At 58.9% G+C, this 16,012-nt stretch overlaps 1 protein-coding gene across 3 annotated transcripts in view; it reads left to right on the forward strand.

Annotated features, from left to right (window-relative positions):
• CYTH1 (cytohesin 1) overlaps positions 1-11,898 on the forward strand; it is a 65,988-nt gene extending 54,090 nt beyond the window's left edge. For 2 of the 3 annotated variants that reach the window (XM_039859940.1, XM_039859941.1), the window contains exons 7-13: positions 225-337; positions 762-910; positions 1,267-1,379; positions 6,178-6,256; positions 8,319-8,390; positions 9,012-9,166; positions 10,999-11,898. In XM_039859940.1, the coding sequence (XP_039715874.1) occupies positions 225-337; positions 762-910; positions 1,267-1,379; positions 6,178-6,256; positions 8,319-8,390; positions 9,012-9,166; positions 10,999-11,077 (760 nt within the window). In that variant the 3' untranslated portion in view covers positions 11,078-11,898. The remainder of the gene's footprint in view (positions 1-224; positions 338-761; positions 911-1,266; positions 1,380-6,177; positions 6,257-8,318; positions 8,391-9,011; positions 9,167-10,998) is intronic. The other variant, XM_039859939.1, reaches the window with a different exon arrangement.
• The last annotated feature ends 4,114 nt before the right edge of the window (positions 11,899-16,012 follow it).

Below are 16,012 nucleotides of genomic sequence, written 5' to 3' on the forward strand. Positions count from 1 at the left end.
GGCATGCTTTTATATAGGAAAATCTGAATTTTTAAGTTTTTCCTAAACACTGTGCCTTTGAGAGCCGTGGTTAGTTTGTATCTGCACAGAGCTACTGTCCCAGAACACTGCAGCCCCGTGGGTCTCCCTGTGCCTTTTGGTAGAAAAATCACCGGAAGCGTGACGGGGACGGAGCAGTAAGCCGTGTCCCCAGTCCTGCACCGCACCCCGTCTCGGTCCCACAGGCAGTTCCTGTGGAGCTTCCGGCTGCCGGGGGAGGCGCAGAAGATCGACCGGATGATGGAGGCCTTCGCCCAGCGGTACTGCCAGTGCAACGGCGGGGTGTTCCAGTCCACGGGTGAGCGCGCCAGGGGCTGGGGTTCCTCCCTGGGGACGCTGGTCCGGGTGGTACCTGGGGTGGTGCAGAGTCGGAAACGATCCAGCAGTCAGGGAGCGGGACCCCAAGCTGCGTCTCTAAATCACACTCCGTTAAAAGCCACGTTTTCACACGTTCTCGCCGACACGGGAGAGCGCTGCTAAGGGGAGCAGCCGAGCTCAGTCAGGCGCGTCTGCGGGGCGCTCGGGGGCGGGTCTCACGCGGAGGCCCCGCTGCGCGCAGGAAGCAGGACAGGCCGCTGCCTGGCGGGCGGTAGGCGCGCGTGTTCTCTGCGCGTCGTGGCGCTCTCCTGACTCGGCCGCTGCGTTCTGTGAGCCTGAGCGGACAGCCCCCCACGTCCCGCGCGTGCCTGGGACGTTTCTGATTGTCCCTCCGCTCTCCTCAGACACGTGCTATGTCCTCTCGTTTGCCATCATCATGTTGAACACCAGCCTGCACAACCCCAACGTCAAAGACAAGCCCACGGTGGAGAGGTTTGTGGCCATGAACAGGGGCATCAATGACGGCGGCGACCTGCCCGAGGAGCTGCTGCGGGTGAGCGCCGGGCCGACCCCCGGTGGGGCGGGGAGCCTCCCGGTGTCTGCGCCTCGGTCACCTGGTCACGTGAATTCCATGGCGACCTGCGGGAGGGTGGGGCGCACACACCTGGCAGTGCAGGCGCGGGTGGGGGCCGAGCGGCTGCCTGTCCTTCCTGACTGCCCCCTGGGCCTCCGACTTGTGTGGCCCCTGCGAGCTGCCTGAGGCGGGACGGGTCACTTCCTCCGTCCCAGCACCTGGCGGGGGTGTGGCGCGCTGTCGGCACACGGGTGCTTGGCGAATGGGTGGACAGGAAGGGGAGGAGGGAGAGGGCTCCTGGAGTCGGAGACATGCAGTCTCATCTCTTACCCCAGAATCTGTATGAGAGCATCAAAAACGAGCCCTTTAAAATCCCGGAAGACGATGGCAATGACCTCACGCACACCTTCTTTAACCCGGACCGCGAGGGCTGGCTCTTGAAACTCGGTGAGTGGTCCCTCTGGGCCGGGGCCGCTCACGGGGACCTGGGAAGGAAGGGTGTGTGTGCACTGTGGGACAAGGGCCACCTGAGAAAGGAAGTGACTGCACAGTCCGCACCCCCAGGGGACGCTAGAGACGGGCGGGGACAGAGTCCACCGTGCCATCAGCGTTCCCCACGTGAACCTGCGCTCCCCATCCTCTCTCTGGGAGGGAGGGTCCAGGGCGGTTCCCGGAGCACCTGGTCCTCCCTTCCCTGCCCGCTCACTCACCGGGAGGGTGGCCAGCCGTGTCCATCCTTCCACCTCCCGCCACACACCAGTGCCCGGCTCCTGCCTCCCCAGTGCGTCATCGCCTTCTGCATCCGGCTCCACGGGCAGCGTGCATGGCAACCCTAGCGGCCTTGGCTGCAGCGCGACCCACAGCACCGCTCCTCACTCTCGGGCCCTGGGGCTCCCGCCTCCTCTCGAATCCGAATCGGCCACGTTAATCATTTTGCTCATTCAGAAAGATCTAAAAATTACTCCTCTTCCCTCTGCCACCTGTGAGCTTGTACGGCTGAGATTGTGTCCTGCCCTGCCCCGGAGGTGACAGGGCCACAGAAAGGAAAGGGGTCAGTCGCAGGGTCTGCTTGACGTCAGTCCTCGTGCACACGTGATCATTTTAGTGATCGTTGCCAAACCCCGGGGGGGGCCCTGGACGCCCCGGACGTAACGATGCCCGTGGTTTGGCCGCCGGAAGAGCACTTTCCTCTGTTCTGCCCTGGCCTGTGGGAGGCGTGGGCTCCCCCATTATCGAGGGGTGCACGTTAGAGTGACACCCCACTGTTTCAGCCACGGTTTCCAGAGATGAGAAGTCGCCACTCTCTTGGCTGACACTGACACACATAACAAGTGTAGAAAAGGAATTTTTTATTTCTGGCTAGTCTAGATGTCAGTAGGGTTTATATTTTCTAAGTCCTTGTGTTTATATCTAATGACTTAATTCATAAATTTTTCAAGAGGCTCTCCACTGATCGGAGTTTAAAACATCTCTTGAATTAGCCTACGCTTTACGTACCTTTAAGCCAGCAGAATTTTTGCAGCGAAGGCTCTAAAGTCACTGACCTCAGAGGCAACCACTTTGCTTTGCATCTTCATTGCCAAGTGCATACAGTTCAAAGAGAACTTGCTGGAACTGTAAAAAGTGCACCCTAGTTTGCATTTACTTTCCCCTCCAGTGAAATTTGTTTAAATGCTAATACCGAGTATTACTGTCAACAGCCCCGATGCTAAAATTAGGGCAGTGCAAAGATTACCTTGGTTCTTGTACCAGGATGGTATGCAAATTTATGAGGCATCCCATATTTTTAAAAAGGAAAAAAAAACTAAACGTGGGACCCGATTTTTAGGTCATTGCGTTAATTCTCGTAAACCTCAGCTCCTCATTGTTTTTGTGGTAGCCCACTTAGACTTACCCCTTCGTGTCTGAGTTGTGTGTACACGTCTGTACGCATAGAGCCCTGGGAACGTGTGTTCTCGTGTACACACACATTTACATGCGTATTCAGGGGCTTACGTGTGTGCCTTCTCACACGCACGTTAAGAGTGACAGCCCTTTGAAGATTGTCCGCAGAGTCATCCCCACTGTCTGTGCTCAGGACTGCAGACGTGCTAAGGAATGGTGGCTTTGTGAGAACCGGTGTGCGGTGTCTCGGGGGCCAGGCCCGGCCTCCCCGGCGGGACGTGGCGTCACTCACAGCCACACGGCCGTGTTTTATGCTCGGCTCCCCACCCCCAGGCAGACATGAGTGACTGAGACATTGCACTGAAAGATGAAGGAGCTGGTTTGATTTCTTGGTTTTAATTTTCTTTTCTCCTCGTTTGTATGTTCCCATGGTCTTGGCTCTCCTTTTCCTTGCCCAAACTCCAGGAGGTATGTAACCCCTCAGCCCGCGCGCGTGCTCGCTCGCTCTGCCCAGGCCGCTGTAATTGCCGCAGCGTTTTCTTATTTTGTCGTGTTCGGTTCTTTTGTTCTTTAATTGCTGGTGGTGGTGTTGACGCTGCTGCTAACGTCTCCCGCAGTCCCTAGGGAACTGGCCAGGGCCAGGGGTCTGGAGTCGCTGTCACGTTTCCCGGTACGGAGCGGTGCGTAGCGCGGCAGACAGCGAGGTGCCCAGTGGGGGATGATGAAACCTTTTCTGGAATGAACACAGTAACGCGAGAAAAGGTACCCAGACTGGGCTCGTAAAGCAGAGAAAGCGGTCTCCGAATTTCTTCTCGCAATTATTGGCCAGGCACGTGATCAGTTTGTTGAATTCCAGTCGAGACCTGGGGATTACAAAGTAGTTTCAGAACGGAGAAGAGGCAGAGCAGGGATGACTCTGCAGGCCATGCACCTCCTGTGACCAGGAGCAAGCTCAGACGCTCACCTTTACATAGAAGGGACACGGAGTTGCCTAGACTCACAGCGATGTCAAGCAAACAAATTTTCGTTTTAAAGACAAAAACCCAAAATCTTCCCTGGAAATCTTTTCACTTGATTTCCTGGGGATGAGGGGCGGGCGTTACATCCTCAGCTGTTTTAAAGTTTTGTTTTTCTCCCTCCTCTTCAACGAGTCATGGTCACACACCCCAAACCGGCCCCTGGGTGCCGGGGGTGGAGTCCCCTTGCCACTTGCCGATTGGGGAAACGTTTTTCTCAGGCGAGGGGCAAGTCGGCGTCTGCTTCGGCTGACTTGAGCAGAGCTGCACGTAGGAAGGCCACCCGGGCGCTGACGTTCTGGGCAGTGGCAGCTTGTTCCCAGCTGTGGGGAAGTCCGCGCTGGCCCTTCCCTCCGGGGTCAGGGAGCCGTGGGGACGGGGTGGCCCTGTGAGTTCCACAGGGACTGTCCGAGGTGCGCGCTTGGGCTGCTGCTTGTTTCGTGTCTGTTTTCCTTTCCACGCGGAAATGTCCCCTGGGCTGGCAGCGGGCCCTCCCGGCGGAGGCCCCTGAGGCCAGGCCAGGCGCATCACCAGCTTTCACCATCGGGGCGAGCGCTTCCGGCTTTGCTTTTTCTCCTAGATCTCCTTCCATCTTCCTCTGACATCTGACCCTTTCCCTTTCCATGGCTTCCTGAGCCCTGCGTGCCCCCGGGTGGCCCTGTGAGGGGGCGCATGCTGGTCGGCGTGGGTCGGGTGCCCTGGTGCTGAGCCCTGTGTGGGGTGGGGGCCCGAGGGGTGGAGGAGCCGCGCTCCCAGACTCCGAAGTGGGGGAGGGGCCCTTCGTCACAGAGTGGCTCCAGTTCCAGGTGTGGTGCTCGTCCTCTTGTTCCTTATTTATTTTGATGCCGCCCAGCCTCTCCTGCTTTCCACGCGCATGCCACATTTCCATCTGCATTTCTTTCTTGGTCCATGCCTTTGGCGCCCAGAGGCCCGTGCTCACATAGACCACCGAGGCCCTGGGGAGAGAGTCAGTCTGTTTGACACTACACAGGGCCGGACTTGTAGGCAGCCCCCCTTCCGTGACCTTGGCCATTAGGGATCAGTCCATCTCTTAACCTCCCCGAGAGTTCAAGCTCCCAGGCAGCTTCCTTAAAAGGGACCGGGAAGTCCAGTAGAGCTCATCCCTGCTGCCAGGACCTGAGCTGGACGCTTTATCTCCGAAACGGGCTTTGTGTTAGGCCAGTGGCCATGTCCTCCTAGGACACCTGGTGCGAGCAGGCAGGCGGGTCCTGGCGGTGGGAAACACTCCCTGCGAGACCACCCTGCTCTCTGCGTGAGGGCGGGAGCGAAGGCGTGGCCGAGGCCCCAGGCCCTCCTCTCCGTGCAGGTAGGAGAGGTGATGTCCTCCAAGGTACTGCAGCGCCATGAAAAGTGTCTCTGAGACGCCACGCGCATCTTAACCCCGAAGGCCTCTGGGTAGCTTCGTGTGGTTCGTGCTCAGGAAGCTGCCCCTCGCCCCAGCGTAGGTGGAGGAACAGAGGGTTTGGTCTCCGGTCCCGACTGGAGGCCGTGGTGAAGCCCGCGTGCCCAGGACCCATGTCGGCGTGGCCTCACGCGCCCCGGGTCGTCTGTCCTTCAGCGAGCAACACTGACAGGGACGGCGGGAAGCCGCCACCAGCTCGCAGCACCTCCGTCGGTGCTCCCGTGGCCCCGCGGCCGGCTCCTTCCGTTACAGGCTCCCCGTGAGCAGTCCAGGGACGAGGAGGCCCGAGCGGGACCTCTGCTCACCGGTAAATTCTCCCAAGACAGGCTCCCCTTTCCCGCACCCAGAACCCTGAAGCCAGCGTAGGATCGCACTGCGGTCAGGAAGGTGGGCAGCGGGGGAACCACAGGAGTGTGAGTTCCGGGAGGACTCTGGAGTTGACCGTGAAGGAACGCGAAGGTGTCCCTTCCTGCTTCCTCCTTCCCGCCCCTGCGACGGAGCTGCCCCACGGGCCAGGCCCGGTTGGCCGGCGGCGTAGCTCGGCCGGGGGGCCGACCCTCTCGCCTCCATGGCTTTCATTTGCCATTTCCACCACCTCCTAGACGCTTCTCGAGCCCCGGCCGGACTCGCGCGGCGTGTCACCGCTGTCTGGGCCCCCCACACCGCACCCTCATGCTGCTGTCCCGATTCACCTCCAGGCGCCACCCCACGTGCTTGCTCAGCTTGTGCCCAGCCTTTCACTCCGTGAAAGGCGCTTCTGTCTGCTCTGTGTCTTGTCACCAACGTGGCTCTTGCCACGGTCGCGGTGTTGCCGCGGCGCCCCGCCCCCCGCTTCCCCCACCTCGCTCAGAGAGGGGGGCTTCGTGCGCCTCGGGCCACACGCCGGGTGACTCCCGGGGGACACGCGTCTCTCTTTGCTGTGCAGGTGGCAGGGTGAAGACTTGGAAGAGGCGCTGGTTCATTCTGACTGACAACTGCCTGTACTACTTCGAGTACACGACGGTGAGCGCCTGCAGGGGCGGGCCGGCCTCCGTGCCTGGGCCTCTCTGCGCGGACGCGGTTGGAGGGGCAGTGGGGACACAGTCGGACTGTCTTCTGTCCTCCATCTTTGGGGTGGGAGGAGAGTTCACAGGAAGTGGCAGAACTAAGAAAAACCCCAGACCCGGGCCCTGAGATGCGGTCCTCGCCCCACCGAGAGGAACCGAGGCTCTGAGCCGGCATCTGGATCTGGGGGTGGCGGCGGGGCGGGGGCGCCCGCGGGAGGCAGGTTGGGAGGCCCGAGCTCACGGCGCTGGGAGTGGGGCTTAGAGCCGGGCAGGAAGCACGGCCGTGGCTCAGCTGCCGGGAAAGAGCTCGCGGCCCTGCTGAGGGGCGCGGTGGACATAATCGTGACCCAGGGAGCCCAGGTCTGGGGGGGCGGGGCGCAGAAACGCCGAAGCGTTGGATCCAGACGAAACAGCCAAGGGAGAAATTACATGATAGAGGGAAAGGAAGCGAAACGAGTGGGGAACGTTTGACGTTATCCGACGTTTGAAGAAATTGAAGTTTTCTTAAACTTCGGAAACTTCATTGGTTTTCATCCAGCGGGAAAGGATTGAACAGCTGCAGACACGTGTCACGTGTCAGTCTCTTGTAATAAGAGCCTGCGAGATGGAAATCAGAACCTAAAGCCATTTGAAGCGCCCTCTGGCAGAGCACTGGCGCCTGGCAGAGCGGCTGGTGGCGGCTCGTCTCCGCCGCTCCCGCCCGCCATCCGGAGGGCGGCACGGCCCACGGGGCAGCGCCGCCGTGTGTCTCGAGTGAGCTGGAAACGCCGTGCTCTTTCCCCCACGGTCTTCACGGGCCCCACCGAGAGCGTGAGGGTTTGCACGCGCCCCTCAGAGGAGGCTGGCGCGTGGGGGAGCTGGAGCCGGAGAGGGAGGTCCTGGCCCGCTCCGCTCCCGTGAGGCCGCGTCGAGCGGGGACTCAGGCGCCTCCGCGGCACTTCACCGCCCAGAGGGAGCCGGCTTTGCGCCGGGGTCCTCCGTGCGTGTGCGCGTGGCGCTCTCCACGGGGGTGCGGCTCACGACCGTCGCTGGGGACGCAGAGTCGCCCGTTCTGTGGGTGCTGTGATTGCGGCCCGCAGTCGTTCTCAGGGAAGCCCGGCCAGGGTTTCGTGCGCATGGGGCGACCCTCACGCCACTTAGTTCCGCGACCGCCTGCTTTTCCGTTAGGAAAAGCTTTCCGGACGTGAGAGCAACACAGTTCACATCTGCGAGACGGCGAAGAGGCCGATTCTTCCTGTTCCGTGCCCGCGGTTCCACTGTGAGCCGCTCGGGGAAGGTCTCTACCGCCCCCCGGCCCCCGCCACGTAGTGCTTTTTTTTAACAGATGTGGAGACTGATGACATCTACAGTCTTGTTTGGCTTTTTTCTCCTGTTCTCTGGGTTAAAAAGAAACATACACAGGCTTCTGGGCAGCTTACCCTAAGTGCTGGAGGGACACTCTGGACTCCGGCGCTTGGCCCTGACGCCGAGCACGGTGGCATCGCCGACCGCGACTCCGCAGCGTGCCGGTGCTGACCAGCTGGCCCTGCAGTGGGAATGCAGCGACCACAGCTCAGGACAGAGGGAGCCTCGGCACTGGGCGGGCGGTGGGCCGGTTCACACACAGCACGCTGTAGCAGTACGCGGGGAACGGCAGCCGACGGGGCTGCGTGTGTCACGCACCTCGACAGTGAAGGGCGTGACGAGGGCCTGGGGGTTCCCGACCCCGGAACGGAGACTTCAGAGGTGGGGACAGGAGCCAGGCTGGGAGGCATGGCAGCTTCTCTGCGAGGGGACTGCACGTGCCCACAGCTCCTGCCCTCGGCGTGCTTTCCGGGCCTCTGCAGAGGCCTTTGGTCATCAGGGTTCACGTGTGTGGCCTCAGCAGTGCCCACACGTCTCTTGACCCGGTTCGTGTTTGCGAGCGTCCGGCGTGGGTCCCAGCTGAGTCGGGCGAAGGTGGGAAAAGGCAGAGCGCGGTGCCAGCGTCCGCGCTTGGGAGCCCGGCCACCAAGGCCTCCTCTGCCACCTCTCCGCAGGACAAGGAGCCCCGTGGGATCATCCCGCTGGAGAACCTGAGCATCCGAGAGGTGGAGGACTCCAAGAAACCCGTGAGTGTTTTTGGCGAGATGTTTGGGGGACGAAAGAGATCGGTGTAGCAGGTCTCTGCAGAGTCACGTCGCAAAGGTTTTCTTACAAAACACTGTCACGCTTGGATTTGGCCTGACTTTTAAAATTACCTTGAGAGTTCAAGCCAAAGATGGGGCTCCAAGTACCCCCTCTTTGTTCTGTCCACCCGAGTGCTTCCGTGTCACTTCCTGACCGTCACAGGAGGGTAGAATTGTCCCTCCCGAGAAGGCAGCGGCAGCAGGCACTCGTGACCCGGCCACCTGTTCCGTGGGCAGCGGGTGCCTGAGTGGCACGCCTGCTCTGTTGTGGACTCTCACGGCCTCGCTGGCTTGGTTTTAAAAGGCGATTCGTGCTCTCCGGTTCCGCCGCTTTGTTACGTGGTGGGAGCCGACAGATGCCTGGCCGGTGTTTTGCTAGTAAGGCCTGTCAAACACGGTCCTGTTCCCCGGACCCCCACTCCAGGCTCCTCTCTTCAGGGGCAGCGTTGACCCAGCCTGTGACCCGTGAAGGTCAGAGCGGACAGCCTTTGGAGAAGGACGTTAACATTTTTTCCCCGTCAGCAGCGTTCTTAGATCGACCTCACTCCCTGTCTGTTTTCTCAGAACTGCTTTGAGCTCTACATCCCCGACAACAAAGACCAAGTGATCAAGGCCTGCAAGACGGAGGCCGACGGGCGCGTGGTGGAGGGGAACCACACCGTGTACCGGATTTCCGCCCCGACGCCCGAGGAGAAGGAGGAGTGGATTAAGTGCATCAAGTAGGTGGCGTCCGAATACCGGGTCCTCCCCTCCCCCCGCAGCTGTTAGGGGCACCGCCAGGCCTCCCCTGCGAAGGGCTTGACCGGGGCCTGCAGGCCACTTCCCAGCGGCTTGGTTCTTGGCCGGCCGTCATAGCGTTTGGGGGGCCTCAGATCCAGGCTTCTCAGGTACACCTCGAAGGCCCAGAGAGAGAGCGGGTGGCCGGCGGGAGGGCACGGAGCCGTGTGCCGACTGGGCTTTCCGTGTCTTGGGAAGCAAGTCCGATTTTGGCAGCAGCTCAGTGACCATAGTCATCACCATGTTTTATCATTTCTTAACCCTGTGAGACACTGACGTCCCGTTTACAGACGAGACTCGGGCCCGCGGAGGTCAGGCAGTTCTCCCGCAACCACGGGGCTGTGATCCAGGCTCAGGCTCTGTGTGAGGAGCCGTGGGTCTGGCGGGGGGCAGCCCGTGGGTTAGTGCACGGGTGTAAACCGGGCTATGGGTCCAGGCTTGGCCCCCGGTTCCCACGCTGCCCAAGTGACTGAGCCACACGGCCTGGGTGCGTCACGGGCGGGAGTGTCCAGACGCAGCGTGCCTCCTCCCCTTCCGCCCGGGACTTCTGTGAAGCCTGTCCAGGTCGCTGCCCCTCCCCCCCACCGCGTGCTCGTCATTGCTCACGGTGGTGGCACGTTGTCCCAAGAGCATGTCCTCGCTGTCCTCGCTTTCCCCACCGGGCACTTCGTTCGTCAGATGCAGCCAGCTGTCCCTCAGTGCCTCCCCATCACTGGGCCTCTTGACTTCCCCTAGAGACCAGGAGACCTCACTGCCTAGGTGGCCTGAGACCCTGGCCTTGTCCCTTGTGATGGGCATGCTCCCTGAGGCCACAGCCTGCTCCTGACAGGGCTGAGCGCCCTCTCGTTCTTGTTTGGGGCACCTCGGGTCAAACCAGTGTAGCGTCGCGGCCGGGGTCAAGCAGTGAACAGACGTCAGTCCCCTCCTAGCCCCTCCATGTGGCCAGACATCTCGGTGAGGCCCCTCAGTACATGCTGTGGATGCCGTCCAGTCCTGGCTTTCCCCAGGAGCCATGGGACACTGCTCACGGACACGGGATCGCCAGTGAGCCCGTCCCCGTCCACTCGCGGGAGCCAGCACTCGCTCGGTCAGGCACAGAGCCAGTGGCCACCTAGGCTGGGAGCAGCCCCGGAAGCTGGCCGCCCCTGGAACACTGCTTCTCTGTAAAAGCAGATTCAGCTTTACTGTCTTCGAATCACAACTTGCTTGATATTTGAGAATGATAAGTCTGAGGCACGGTGTGGCGTCTGAGGCCTGCTGCCCCCGTCCAGTGCTGGTCCCCCCGGGGCCAGTGCAGGGATGCGCTCACACTCCCTCCCCACCAGGCTGTGGACACAGGGCAGGCCTGGCTCGCTGAGGCCCTGGCGACAGCGCTGACTGCCCAGTTCCTGGGCTGGTAGCACAAGGACTCAGAAGTGACACAGGACAGACCACAGCAGCCATCCGAAAGCTACTGTGCCAGACCGACGCCAGCTGGCATCATGGGACTGAAGCACCGCGTTTGTTTTCCTACCTAGAATTCAACTGAAAGAACGTACAGCATTCTGTCCCTGGACCTGAGTGTTAGGTTGAGCTAGGCAGTAAGCGCCCCAAAATGATCTGGTCACCCATACCATGTGTCTCCCTCGAAGCTTGTCCCTTCACCCGTCGTGTGGGCACTGGGAAGGGTGGCCTTTACGGTGACACTCAGGCCGGGCAGGGTCTGGGAAGCTGCCCCCGGGGGTGTTGCTCCCGGTCCTCAGCCTCTCTCTTTCTCCCCCTTCCTGCGTGCCAGGGCGGCCATCAGCAGGGACCCTTTCTACGAGATGCTGGCGGCACGGAAGAAGAAGGTCTCCTCCACGCGAAGACACTGAGTCCGCCGCGGTGGGGCCCGCGTGGCGCCAGGCTCTCCGTCCCTGCTGAGCGGGAGCGTCTGCGGGCATCACCCGCGTGCTAGAGACTGGCTTCAGCTTTCGCTGCTTTTTAGGTGGGAGAGGGGTAGGCGGTTAGCACTGGGGAAGGGGGACTGACGCCTGTCCCGCAGGGCCTTTGAGCCTCTCCCAGGAAAGGACAGCTGTCAGCAAGGCCGCGTCCCCGTGGGTGTCCCCACTCCACAGAACCCACGGTGGCTCTCGGGGCCGGCCGTTTCCTCCGGGTCGTCCCCCCATGAAGAAGCCTTCACCCCACAGTGCAAACACACGTACTGATGTATCATTACACGTCAGGGTGTGACGGGAGAGAAGCCACGTACTATAAAGATATATTTTTGGTTTTTAAAGAAGAAAGCTAGAGCCGTTCAGACGCATCTGCCCCATCTGGCTGGGCGGCTTCTCCCTGGGTAGCTGCCGGGCGTCGGGCCCAGATGGGACCAGGCCGCCCCTTCTGCGCCTCGGGGGCTGGTGGGCACGAGAGGGTCTCTGGACGTGACACGGCGTCCGACGGGCCCGCAGCGGCCTGGGGCAGGCGACGCTCCCCAGCCCCGGCCCAGGAGCACTGAGCGGGGAGAGAACCGTCTGGCACTCACATCGCTCTTCCCCTTCAGAATTCATTCCTGTCGGGCTTTAAAGTAGAAGTCAGCATTTTTCCTTGAGCTAAGTAACTAATAACCAAAACTGTGAGGCAGGTAACCCCCGCAGGGGCTCCGGGGTGACCCGGCCGTCCCGTTCGGTTGTCCTTCCTCCCCAGACTCCAGTCCTCGTTGTAGAGGAGGGAGCCGGTCTCATTTCATCACCCCGGGGCTTCAGCATTCCAGCCTCACCGGGACGGGAGCCGCGCCGGGGCCTTCACTTGCTGGGCGGCGGCGGCAGGTGGAGCGGGGGTGGGGCGGTGGGCTGCGTGTGTGTCGCTCTCCTGCCCCCGACGGCGTGTGCGAGCCCGGCCTCTGCCCTCCCGACCCGGTGCGCGGGGAGCCACGCCGCGCAGCCTTCTCCTGCTTTTCTCTCAGGGACTCTCGGGGGCGCCTGCCACTCGCCCAGGACCCGCGTGCCGGTCCGGGTCGTCTGGGGCCAGGCGGTGCCGAGCGCTGCCTTGCGGAAGAAGGTCACCCCCGGGCAGCGGGGCCTAGCCCCCCGACACCCGAAGGGCAGGCTCACATCTCATCTCTGGAAATAGCTTTTGTAAAAGGGACTGGTGGAGGAGTGTCGGGGGACCCTTCAGGGCCCCCGTTCGTGCAGGTTACCTGGAGCTCTTGGAGGTGGCAGGAGGGTCCAGGCGGGAGACCCAGGGCGGTGCAGCCGCTGTCCCAGTGGCCTCAGGCCACGCCGGAGCCCGCCCTCCGCTGGCCATGTCCTGGCGCTGGGTCTCCACCTGTCACCTGGACAGAGAGTCACCTGGTCAGTATTAGTCTATTTATCAGAGGTGTAAATAATCCATGTATAGTTTTTCTCCTTTTAGATTATTTTGTATTTGTTTAAAAAAAGTTTTCTCAAAATATATAAAGAAATGACAAAGTTGTTGACAGGGTTTTTAAAAAATTATAATTATTATTCCAATTGTTTTTTGGTTGTTTTTTTGCATTGTAAACTAGCGCCAAGGAACTGCAGCAAATAAACGCAGATCTGCCCAAACCGTCTTTGTTGACTGTGCGTTCTGTCTGTCGTACCCCAGTGGAAGGTCGGGCCACCGGTGTGCAGGGGATGTGTCCCTGTCACTTCTCGTCTTACGTCTCGTCATGGCATAAATTGGAAGTGGGGAGGAGGGTTCTCTCCCATTACAGTGTGACCAGAAAGACATTAGCACAGTCACCGCCCACTTTTTTGAAGAAGAAACAAATGTCAAACATTCACCTTTAAAGTAAGGTTGAGAAACGTGCTTCCGCTGATGTGAAACGTTCTCAGTACGTTCCAGTTTCCGGTTATGATGCCAGGAAGAGTCACAGTGACACAGAACTCAAGGACACTTAGGGCAGCATCACAGAACAGGGAGAGGCAGACGGGCCCCGGCCTGCGCCCTTCGCTGCGGTCCCCACTTCCGCTGGCCCGCGTCGTCTACCAGCCACGGCAGGTTTCTACGTCCCAGCCCTTCCTGTCCCCCCGATGGCTTCTCCACTTCACCAGGTGGGGACAGACATTGGACGCGGAGCTCAGCTTTCCTCCCTTCTGATGCCAAGCTTAAGTAAGGTGACCGTTTGTTTCCTCTTGGGAAGAAGGGGCATCCTCCTCGCCTGCCTCTCGTGGACCTTCGTCAGCTTTCCCCTCTCATGCACATCCTTAAGTCTCGCCCACCACCAGTCTCTTTCCCTCAAACTGCAAAAGTGTCCAGGTCTCTCATTTGAAAAACGGTTCCTCGAGCTCAGGAACGAGATGAGGTGTCTGCTCTCGCCACCTGTATTCAGCTTGGTGCCGAAGGTCTCGCCGGGGCGGTCGGGCAAGGAAAAGAAAAAAAAAAACCATCCGGATGGGAAAGGAAGAAGTAAAACTAACTTTATTTGCAGATGACATTACCTCACATTTATAAATTCCTAAGGAATCTACAAAACACTTAAAAGTGCTAATAAATGAATTTAGGGTTGCAGGATGTAAGGTCAATATACAAAAACAAGGTGTTTTTTTTTCTATATATTAATAACCCAAAAATGAAATGAAGGAAACAGTTTCATTTACGATAGCATCAAAAAGAATCAAATACTTAAGAATAAATTTTTAAGTGCAAGATGTACATAGAACTACAAACCATCATTGAAAGAAGACTTAACTAAGTAGAAAGAGTCAGTATTCATGGGTTGGAAGACAATATCGTCAAGATGACCGTATCCCCCAAATTGATCTACAGATTCAACATGGCCCCTATCAAAATCCCAGCTGGCTTTTTTTAAGAAATGGAAAACCCTATCCTAAAATTCATATGGAAATAACAGGGCCCCCAAATGGCCAAAACTATTCTTGAACAAAGTCGAAGGACACGCACTTCCTGATTTAGAAACTCAGCATGTTCCAGGCCGAGCGCTGCTGGCTCATGGCCCCCCAGGTCAGCGGGGGAGACTTGACAGTCCAGAGATGGACCGGTACGTGTACGGGCAATTGGTTTCAGACCAGAGTGCCGTAATTCCCCGGGGGCGGGGAGCGTCGTCAGCAAACGATATTGGGATAACTGAATATCCACATGAAAAAAAATTGATTTGGACACTTGCGCCATCTACAAAAAGGAACACAGATCAAAGACCCAAATATTAAAGCGCTAAGACAGTAGAACTAGAGGTCTTCACGACCTTGGATAAGGCGGTGGGTCTTTAGGTGACGCCAAACTCCCAGCAACCAAGAAAACTTTGAGAAAAGGGTAGATTGGACTTCGTCCAAATTAAGCATGTTTGTGTTTTAAAGGATGCTGTCAGGAAGGTGAAAAGACAGTCCACAGAATGAGAAAACGTTTGTGAATGATTGGATGAGAGTCTGTTACACAGCGTACATAAATCAACAGCAACAACACCACCACAACCCGGTTAAAAACCGGGCGACAGTTCGAGTAGGCATTTCTCCAGGGAAGATGCACAGATGGCCGAGAAACACATAAAAGATGCTCAGTGTCATTACCCGTCGGGAATGCAAACCAAAACCACAGTGAGATGCCACTCCTCCCCCACTGGGGGGGCTGCCATCAAGCAGGCGGACAGGAACGTGTGTCGGCGAGGGTGCCAAGACTCTGGCAGCCTCGTCGGTCAGTGGGGCTGCGGAGCGGGGCGGCTGCTGCGGAACACCGTTAGGCAGCTCACCAGAAAGCTAAACGTGTCGCCGTACACATCACCAGCAGTCCCCTTCCGAGGCGTGCACCCAAGAGAATGGAAATGGCCACACACACACGCTTGTGCACGCGTGTCGTAGCAGCATGACTTATCACAGCGAACAGCTGGAAACACCCCAAACGCCCGTCGGCTGAGGAGCGGCTGAACAGGCTGCGGTGCATCCCTGCGGTGGAGTATTCGGCTGCCATCGAAAGGAGCGAAGTCAGATTTACGCTATAGACGGCTGAGCTCTGAAGACGTTTTGCCAAGACACCAGACGCCAAAGTCCATGTTTTGTATGATTCCATTTATAATGAAATGTCTCGAGAAGGTAAATCTATGGGGATAGAAAGTAGATTGGTGGTGGTTAGAGGCTGGAGGCGCTGGGAGAGAATTGGAGTGACTGCTCATGGGTACAGAGTTTCTTTCTGGGGTGTTGAAAATATTCTGGAGTTAGAGGTGATGGTATGCCACACTTTCAAAGGGTCAATTATCTGGTAAGTGAACTGCGTCTCAGTTTTATTTAAAACGAGTCACTGCCAGTGGGTTCGGCGGTCCTCAGGTGTGGTTCTCGGCCAGCACCTTCGCCAGCGTCTCGGAGCGCATCTGCCGGAGACACAGGCTGTCAGGGGTCAGCCCTATGTGCCGGGCCGACCACGTCCCGTCAGCGTCTCCAGGCCCCTCTGGTGCACACTGGCGCTTGAGACCACGGCCTCGAACTCGTTCCCTTTCCGTCCTCCTCGTCGCTAAGTGCACACATTCACGAAGCGGGGCAGCCCTGCCGGCAGTCGGCTTTGGAGCCCGTTGGCACCCCAGAACAAACCCCGCTGGACTCACTAGCAGCCCCTTGTCACCCCAGCCTTAGGCAAACACCGACGTCGGCCTCTGCGCACGTGTCTGCCCTGGAGTCATGCAATAGTGGTCCTTCATGTCAGCATCATGTTCTCAAGATTCACCTGTAGCAGGCGTCAGTAATTCATGCCTTTTATTGATGAATGGGATTCCATTTTGTGGAGATAACCATGTTTTTATCCATCCATTGATAGGCACTTGGACTGATTCACCTTGGGGCTGTTGGGGACGAAGCTCTGAG

The sequence above is a fragment of the Pteropus medius genome, unplaced genomic scaffold, assembly GCF_902729225.1.
Source record: "Pteropus medius unplaced genomic scaffold, Ma_sr-lr_union100, whole genome shotgun sequence".
In the NCBI taxonomy this organism is placed as follows: Eukaryota; Metazoa; Chordata; class Mammalia; order Chiroptera; family Pteropodidae; genus Pteropus; species Pteropus medius.